This window comes from Pseudonaja textilis, chromosome Z (genome assembly GCF_049901715.1).
Source record: "Pseudonaja textilis isolate UNSWEBS1 chromosome Z, rPseTex1.2, whole genome shotgun sequence".
Taxonomy (NCBI): domain Eukaryota; kingdom Metazoa; phylum Chordata; class Lepidosauria; order Squamata; family Elapidae; genus Pseudonaja; species Pseudonaja textilis.
In genome coordinates this window covers 80388231-80397359 of record NC_142008.1, presented here as the reverse complement: position 1 = coordinate 80397359, position 9129 = coordinate 80388231, and the positions used below count along the sequence as shown (strand labels likewise).

The following is a 9129-nucleotide window of genomic DNA, read 5'->3' as shown; positions in this document are numbered from 1 at the left end:
TTCCGTTCGGATTCTGCTTGGCACATTCTAAAACTACACATTGTATTATTGAAAAAGGAAAAAAAATTATACATGTATAATATAATTAAAACAACAATCCGTTCCAATTCAATTCTATCATTAATATTAATATTAATTTAGATCTTAACATTTTGCACATTACTTTTCAAATAAATATCATACTTCTATGGGAACAATTATAAACTTTCCATAATTAATTCCCCCCAACTTCACTTATATTTTATAAAACATTGACTAATTAAAATGTTCCCATTCCTTCCTAATTCAATTTTCTCATTTATTTTATTCACAAACATTTCCCCAAACCACACCAACTACTTTATCCCTTTTTAAAATCATGTTGTTTCCAATTTTTTAAAATTATTTCTATTAGAAATATAACAATACAATTTTATGTACCTTCACAGAATCCCTTTTTCAGTTAGATTTTCACCCATTATCTTTAAATAGGTCCTGTTTGTTTACATCTTGCTCCAAACCTTTCTAACTTCTCTTCCTTTCCTTCTTCCCTCTCTTCTTCTCTCTCCCCTTTTTACCCCGTCTCTCCACCTCCATTTCCCTCTTCTGTATTCCCCTTTTCTGTTGCTTTCCAACAATATATCTACTTTTCAAATTATTTTTCCCTTCTTTGGCTGTTTTTTTAGGTCTTAAATTCTCCATTCTCTTTCCCCCCTTTCCCCTTTCTTCCCCACATAGAGTTACTTGTTCATTAAAGATGGCTTCTTCTTTGTCCCAGTCTTCTTGTTTTGCAGTCTTTTCTTGTTTCTCGTAGTTGCAGATCTCCATTTCTAAGAATTGAAAAACAAAGCCAAAAGAGCTCTTCCCTTCTTGTGCATCTTTTTTGTATTTTTTAAGTTCCATTTTCAATTCATCCAGAAGTGATGCCATTGTAAAAAAATTTAAACAACCACCCAATTGATTTTAGTCATTCAAATATAATAACCAAAAATCCAAAAGTCACCAGACAGTCCAAATACACACAGCTGTTTCTTTTTCCACTTTTTTTTTTTCCACTTTCTCTTCCTGGGGTTACTATTTAGTTGCAAAATCTCAGTTAAAATGTATCTTTTAGAAGTCTTGTTGAAGTTTTACTTTAGATTCTTTTGAAATCCAGGCAGTCTCCTCCCTCCAGATCCTGCCCTTATTCTTTTCCTCTCCCTTCCTGCTTATAAAAGAAAAAGTTTTTAATGTCCAGAAATCTTTATTGTCCCTCTGGCATTTAGTTATATTTTCAACTTAATTGCCTACTGATGCCAAAGCGGATTTTTCCGATTTCTTATTCTGATCTCTTAATTGTCAATGTAAGGAGAAGAAAAAAAAAACCTTTCCCTTTTTACTTTCTTTCGCTGCTTCTGACCTTCTTTGGGAGTGATGTTATTTTTGTAAAATTTAAATTCCAGGATACCTTAATTGTTGTTTTTTCAGCTTAACCCAGTCAGCCAAAACTTTCACTTCTTATCTTCCTCCTGCACTTTCTTTTCCGGTTGAGCTTCTTTGAGGCGGCCATTTCTGACTGCCATTCCTACCGCCTTCGGGAAAGGGAGTTTGGCCAGCTGAGGAGAGATGCAGCTCTCCTCGACCCTGCTGGCAGTCTCCCCCTTCTTCACCACCTCTACGGGGTGGCTTAGCCCCAAAGCCAGCCGCCTTGGGGAGCTCCAGTGGCGAGCCCAGGCAGAAACCGCGGACGATCGCATATTCCTGTCTGCCGCTGAAGCCCTTCAAACCGGAAGTCCCAACAGAATCCCATTCTTATTCTTTGCATTTATCTACTTTCCATTGTAAACATCAATGAAATCACATATTTTAAATATTAATTTGATTTATTTGATATAGTTTTCATCATTGAGATGGTGTGCTTATTGTCTGATGTGATGATCTCTTCATTTGAAGTTGGCAATTTGCAAGGATAACCATGTGTCGAGTTTATCAATACATATGGATTGTATTGTACCTATTGTACAGATAGTCCTCAACTTACAACCTGTCACTTAGCAATCATTCAAAGTTACAATTGAAAAAAAGGGGTGGGGGCTTACAACCAGGATTCAAAGTTTCCATGGTTGGGGTCTTCGGTAACCACATGACTGAACTTTGAGCACTTGGCAACATGGCCATATTTACAGCCGTTTGCAGCATCTCCCAGTTATATGACCATATTTTATAACAGTTTTGCCAAAAACTGGCACTTTTATTTTTGGCAAAATTGCACCCATAGAGAACAATTAGTTCCCTATAGGGATTTTCTTCTCTGCTGCAAAATGATCATAAAATTTTGCAACCATTATAACGTATGATTTTAATGGGCAGGCACCTTTAGTCGTACATTAAGGACTATCTGTGTTGGAGGGTCTGAGGAATGAAAAGCATGACAGCATAGAAAGGATTATAGAAATGTGGAAATACCCTTTTTAAATAAATCCTACTGAGCATAATAGCAGTGCTAATACAAAAACCACAGGTATTTAGTAGCCATACATTACTATGGTAACATCCATTACAGATGTAATCAAAAAAAGACTGATATTATTATTGATGAATGTACAGTAGTTAAAGATACTGATAAATACCTCACAAAGTTATATGGATATCACAAATCAGCATGAGGATTCTGTGGGTTAAAGTTTAACAGAACTGGAGAGGACTACATTGATATAATACAAGCTAAGGGTGGCTTAGCTTTAGCCAGTGTTTCCCAAAAATATCTTCTCTGCTTTCTTAAATTTTCTGACTTCGACAGATAACTCCCAATATCGAAGGTAGATCCACATGAGCTTTCCATTTTTATTTTTATTGGTATTTAATAAATTGCTGCAAGAAGTATCATATCTGAAAATATCTTTCAGCCCATCTTCCAGTTCCAATTCCAAACCAATTGGATCAGTTGTTGCTTTGGCTAGCATTTTTTTCTCCACTGCCAACCGATGATATCTTGGCAGTACAAGGCTGCAATACATATCCTGCCTTTCTATTAAAGCTTCTTCAAACTCTTTTAGTAAAATAGTGGCTTTTGTTTGCCATTGATCTTCCTTCTCCAAGCAGTTCTTATACAAAGCACCAGCAGCACCAGAATGCTGCAGAATCTGTTTCTCTTGTTCTACCTTTGTGCGCTCTTGTTCCAAAGTTCTTCTTTCTTCTACCAATTTGTAACTCTGAGAGATTAGTGCATTGTGATAACTTAGGGTTCTGTTCCGTTCCTTCTCCAATTCTAATTCCAAGTGGGCAACCATTTTGCGGTTTTCTATAATTATGTCGCGATATTTAGATTCAAGCTCTTTCTGTGCAAAAGAAAATTTTCTATAGACATCTCTTTTCTCTTTTTCTATTTCTTTCTTAGATTCTCTGGACCAAATCCAACCTGTAAGACATTAAAATAACCTATAATGGTGAATACTAGGGCTGGTTTCCAACTTAGCGTTAAGCCAAACTTGATAAACAATGGGGCAATTCTGAACTTATTTGAAATAGGACAAACATCTCTTAATTCTGCTAATCCTAGATCCACATTCTTCTACAAAACTCTGTTTCTCTTCTACAACAATGAAAAAGCAAAATATTAAGACATCTAAAAGGGAAACATTTAAAATACTATTGTTCATGTTTGCTTATATATACCTCTGGTGAAATAATATCAGCGGAATGAAAGAATAAAGTGGAATCAGAAATCAACGAACTTATCCTCAGAGCAGGGTAAATCTTACAACTAGATACCTAACTGGAAATGGATGAGGAAAGAAAATGAATCTCTTAGAATAATTATCTATAGATTGTTTTGTCTTTCCAATTGACTTTTTAAAAAATTTATGTCATAGTCTAGCACTTTTCTTCCTTTTTATAACACATCGTAACTTGTTATTTTCATTTTTTTAAAAATTTCAATGCTTAGTCTTTCCATTTTCAACCATTAATTTTATTGCTACTTTTTTTTACTATAGTAATGTTACTCTATGTATTGGCCTTCTATCTTTATGTTAGAAATAGTCCTCAACTTAAACTATTTGTTTAGTTACTGTTCAAAGCTACAACAGCACTGAAAAAAGTGATCTATGACTGTTTTTCATATTTGCGACCATTGCAGCATTCCTATGATTACATGATCAAAATTTTAACAATTGCAGTGATTCAACTATGGCAAGAAAGGTTGAACATGGGGCAAAACTCACTTAACAACTACTGTATCTTGCTTAGCAACTGAAATTTTGGGGTCAACCCTCTTTTCATGGCTGTCATGCCCCTGGTAGAGACTGACTCTGAGGAAGAGGAGGAACAGCCGACAGGGAGTGGGAGTGTGGCTCCGAGGTGGTGGAGAAGGCTGGGGAAGGGCAGAGGCCAGCTGAGCAATCAGAGGAGGATCCAGGCCCATCCCCTATTCATCTTAGGGCACGCAGGGAGGATAGGATGAGGGAAAAGCGTGGTCTACTTGGGAGGAGAGGGCCATGATCCTCCTCATGGGTTGCAGCTGTGAGCTCTGTATAAGAGTTTGGAACTGCGTGTTCACAGACCCAGTCAAATTAGTGCTTTCTTTGGATGAGGTTATCTTTGTTGGTGTTCTTCCCATGGACTCTCCCTGGTTATCTTTCTGGAATGTGTGATTAATTATCTTGGTTTGCCTTGGAACTCTTGGTTTGTTTTTGGTTTCCTTTTGCTTCATTATCTACTTTTTGAATTTAAACTGTGACTAATAAAACATGGAAGCTAAGTTGAAGGCATTACAAGACCTTGATTCATGTTTTAGTTTTTGTGTTATTTTTGAGACACTACAGGTCATCACAGCTCTTCATTTAATGTTGTATGTTCTATGACAGCCCAGATTATTTCTAAAAAAGAAAGAGGCAAAAAATAAAGGCACTAAGGGAAAGTTATATATTATTTTTGTCAGGGGAATATATCATGGTCCCCTGCCCTTAAAAGTATTTGGTATTGATCCTGGGTCCACAAGGTTGCCATTTTACTAGGAAGTAGCTGATAGATACAGAGTTACCGGTAGTTGTCTCATCACATTAGTCCACTCGGAAAAGGGGAGGAGGTTCACAGGAGAAATTCAGGTTCCTATGTTTCTGGTTGTGGTAGAGAAAGATGATGGCGTGAAAAAGGGGATGATGCAGAATTGCAACACTTTTCTTTGACTGGGAAGATGGGAAGGGGAAAGAGGTGGCAGTCTAAGCTTAAATGTCATCCAGTGCTCCTGCCAAAATCCTCCAATCTATCAAATATTTCATGTCCAGAATCAGGCATTGTTCCTAGAAAAAACAGCCAAGCACTAAAGAAGTGTTTTCTAGAAGCATTATGAAGATTTTTATTTCTCTTCTGTTTGTACTGGGAGCAGTACTATAGACTAAGGAGAGCATAAGTCTACATAAACAATACTATTATGAGGAGGGACAAACAATTGATGATGTTTCATTAGCCTGGATGTTGATGCCCTGTTCCAGGTAAACATGATGTCACAATAATCTTTTTCACTGCAGTCAAGAATGTTCATAAGTGTCTAGAAAATAGGAACAGGGTACAGTCCCAAGACTAAGTATTCTTAATAAGCATACCACTCTCTAAGTTCTTAAATTGGCCCCTAATTGGTCAATGCAAATTAGAATGACCAGAGTTAACAAGTGGCAAGAAAGATGTCGGAGGTTTCATACAAATTGGGCTGGCAGTAGAGCTTTCCAAACATTATCAAAGTGGGTTCAATAAATAATCAGAAAAAAATAAAATATGGAAAAAATATTTTATTAAGTTCTAAACTTAAGAGTTGGGCTGAAGACTTTGTAAGCTTGCATGGCCATGAATTAGTAATCATACTTCCCCTACGGAATCCCTGCAACATTCTACTAGCCATATTCTAGGCGGTTGGCTGACTGGTAGAAAAAAAAAACCTTGTTTCCCGCAAAGTCGGAGACTTGAGTATTTTCTTTGTTAAAGGAAAAATAAAAATGCTGTAGGGAATCTTTATTTTTTAATATTACAGTAATGATAGAGTTCCAGGTTTCAGGAAACCTAGGTAGTCTTTAAAATAAGCACAAAATATTTGCAAAATGATTCAGTTTTAACAATGGATAAATAGAACAACTTAATTTTAAAAGTAAAAAAAAATCAAATATTATTTGAAGGTCACTTACGGAAGGCAGCCAATCCCAGCATTGGAACCAACAAAGCATAATTCCATTTGCTTCCATGATCTTCATTATTTCTTGCATTAGGATTAATGTTCCAGTTAGGAGGAGGGTTATTTAAGTTATTCATAGGCCAACCTTAAAAAGAGAGAAAGCAACTCTTGAGATTCTTATCACTTAACTTTACACTCAGCTATTTAAACTCATATATCTCTGAGAATTCCCTGAAAAATTACTTATACCCATGACATAGTGAGAGTACACTAAAAATATAGGGGGGAAACATACTGCTACCAAATCTGATCTCTCATATCTTTCATTATGCTTCCCCAAATAATAAAGGCTTAGGCCAGGGGTGTCCAACCTTTCACCTTCACTGGGCCACATTAGAAGATGAAAATTTGGTTTGGGCCGCACATAAAATAAAATAACACTAACGATACCTGATCATCCAAAAAACCCATAGAAAACATAGTTAACATATTAAATTTATTTGGAAATGAAGTTAGTGAGATGTTTTTATTATTTATTAAAAATTATTTATTTTTTATCACGGTTTTTTTTCCGGCCAAATTTTGCGGGCGGGGGGGAGAAAGCTCGCCCACCTCGCGCCTACCTCTCCTCCTGCAAATGGCCCGGCTGGATGAGGCAGGACTGGAAGGCAGAAGCAGCGGCGGGGGCGGGGGCAGAAACGGCAGCGGCAGGGGCAGAAGCGGCAGCGGTGGGGGCAGAAGCGGCAGCGACGGTGAGAGCAGAAGTGGCAGTGGTGGCGGGGGCAGAAGCCGCCGCGGGGGCAGAAGCGGCGGCAGTGGCGGCGGCAGCAACAGCAGGAGGTGGCGCTCTGATGACGGCCCGCCTTTTCTGTTGCTGCTTGGCCTGGTGCTCGCCTCGCCCCGCCTCACGCCTGCCTCTCCTCCTCCTTGCTGGCTCTGGCACGAAGGTTGGGGTGGGCACTGGGCCGCAGTACGATGTGGGCCGTGGGTTGGACAAGCCTGGCTTAGGCAAATCATCAGCTAGTTCCTTTAGCACTTTGGAATACAATTAATACACTCTTATGTTTAAATTCATAAGAAGCATGTGTTTCCTGACCATTTTCTCATGGTTTCAATCGTTAGTTCTGCCATTTTATCTATTCTTCATAATTTCAGATTAGAGGCATTAGAGGCACCAAATTTTAGGGGTGCCTTTTCATATAATTATTCAGGGAAGAAGGAAATACTCAAATTGATATTGATATTCAAGTCCTGAGAGGCAGTTTTAAGAGCAAGAAAAAAAGGGGGAGCTATAGCAATCTTCAAATATCAAAAATGCTGTTATTAAGAAAATATAGCAGAATTTTTCTCCATTGCAATGGAGAAAACTTTGTCCAATAATTCAATATGGGAAGTAAATTTTAGTCAATCATTAAACAAAAATTCAGACAAGGTCTGTTTGGTGATACATTAAACTATCTCTTAAAGAACAGTCTGGTTTCTTTTCTGAATGTATTTTAGCAGAAGTTGAATAATCATCTTTCAAGGCCTATATCATACTCTTTATTAAGTATAGAGTTGGATTAGATTATCTCCAAAGAGTCTTTCTGTGATATACAGTAATTTTATATGCAACAGAATTTCCTAATTCTAATCCTAATAGGCATGTTTATTTATGAACTACAGAAATTAACATAGTAATGGGCATGGTTAAAGAAAGAAAACTGATTTACTTCTGTGGGGTTACTAAAATTCCTAGGAAATGCGTTCATCAATAAAACCTCCCAATTTCATATTTACAAACAATCACTTTATGTGTTTTCTCGTGTCACTGGAGTTGTAGTTAATCATCATGGTCTCATCAGGGCTGAAGAACTCATTTCGTTTGTTGAGCCGATTTTCCCCATATAAAGTCCACCATTTAACTAACTAACCTTTAAAAAATTTTTTTATGGAAATTCATAAGAAAAACTCTTTTTCTAAGAGGAAGATATGAAAAGTTCCTTCACACAGATTTGTGTATGTGTGTGTAAACACTTTCACACACAAATCTGTATCAAGGAACATTTCAGCATCTGTAATTTTAGCAAAAAAATAAAATAGTTATTATACATTTACCCTCTTAAGTAAAAACAAGTTTAATATGGACTACAAGATTGTCAGGGCCCCAGGACAGTTAACTGCAATTGCCAACTACGTATACTGTTTCACAAGCCTCCTCTTTTATTAAACTAACATCACTTTAAATATAAAAACATGCAAACCCATACCAAAAAATCTTCACGAACAATAAATAAAGGTGAAAATAAAACCCACGACCAGAAGTTCTGGCAAAAAGAACATTCCAAACACTCCGTAGCAGTTACTGAACCCCTTAGCTTTCATTGCGCGTGCGCAAGATGCGCATCGTGTTCATTTACTTTTTTTTATTTTTTTTTTCCCCGGGATAAAGCCCCTTCATCGCGAGATGAACCATAGAAGACATCAACTGTAACGGTTTTTCTTTTTCAAAACGGATTGTCCTGGTGGTGGTGTAGCATATTTAAAGCTTCGGAGCTTTTCTAACCTTTGATTTTCATACCTTTTCATGGAAACTTTGAAGCTCTCATAATTTTTCATAGAAACAACGAAGGCCTGAAATGATAAAAACCTACCTGAACGGATCTATTTTGGTTTTTTCCTCGCACTGATACTAACCAACCAGCGGTCTCCGTGGGACGCTTGCTCAGTTAGGTCCCACTTTTCACACATGCGCAGTAGAGTAATATCCTACCGGGTAGAAATGGCGCTGACTTTGGGGAGGCTGCGATATTTGCAGTTGTTCTGCAAGGTATGTCCTTGGTACAGGCCGGGTCAACTATAATAAATTAATATTTTATCTTGTGTTCGAGGCTTCAGTCGCAGTTTAGTGGCGGGATGTGCGATTTTATTGGCTTCGTATATTCAGCCCGGTTCAGGATAAGATACTGAAAGTTTCGGGTTTTTTTTTCCTGATGTGGTATTCCGTTCTTCAGACCGGAGTCGTGTTT

General features: G+C 37.5%; 2 protein-coding genes across 5 annotated transcripts in view; one reads left to right on the top strand and one right to left on the bottom strand.

Annotated features, from left to right (window-relative positions):
• Nucleotides 1-535: 535 nt before the first annotated feature.
• On the bottom strand, nt 536-8830 carry CCDC127 (coiled-coil domain containing 127). 3 transcript variants are annotated; one of them, XM_087916057.1, is made up of 4 exons: nt 8371-8483; nt 7911-8034; nt 6135-6266; nt 536-3376 (listed from the first exon to the last, which is right to left on the bottom strand). In XM_087916057.1, the coding sequence occupies exons 3-4, from the start codon at nt 6256-6258 to the stop codon at nt 2700-2702; spliced, it is 801 nt and encodes a 266-aa protein (XP_087772183.1). In that variant the 5' UTR covers nt 6259-6266; nt 7911-8034; nt 8371-8483; the 3' UTR covers nt 536-2699. The 3 variants fall into 3 exon arrangements, with proteins under 3 accessions (XP_087772183.1, XP_026577515.1, XP_026577514.1); XM_026721730.2 differs by lacking the exons at nt 7911-8034; nt 8371-8483 and adding an exon at nt 8755-8830; XM_026721729.2 differs by lacking the exon at nt 7911-8034.
• SDHA (succinate dehydrogenase complex flavoprotein subunit A) overlaps nt 8544-9129 on the top strand; it is a 45166-nt gene continuing 44580 nt past the window's right edge. Inside the window, exon 1 of one of the 2 annotated variants that reach the window (XM_026721724.2) lies at nt 8544-8930. In XM_026721724.2, coding sequence (XP_026577509.1) covers nt 8850-8930 — 81 coding nt within the window. In that variant the 5' untranslated portion in view covers nt 8544-8849. The remainder of the gene's footprint in view (nt 8931-9129) is intronic. The other variant, XM_087916041.1, reaches the window with a different exon arrangement.

Coding starts and splice junctions, on each gene's coding strand:
- CCDC127 (XM_026721730.2), bottom strand. CDS start 6,258: ATGAATAACTTAAATAACCCTCCTCCTAACTGGAACATTAATCCTAAT. Junction 3,377..6,134: donor GCTGGGATTGGCTGCCTTCC/GTAAGTGACCTT, acceptor AATGTCTTACAG/GTTGGATTTGGTCCAGAGAA.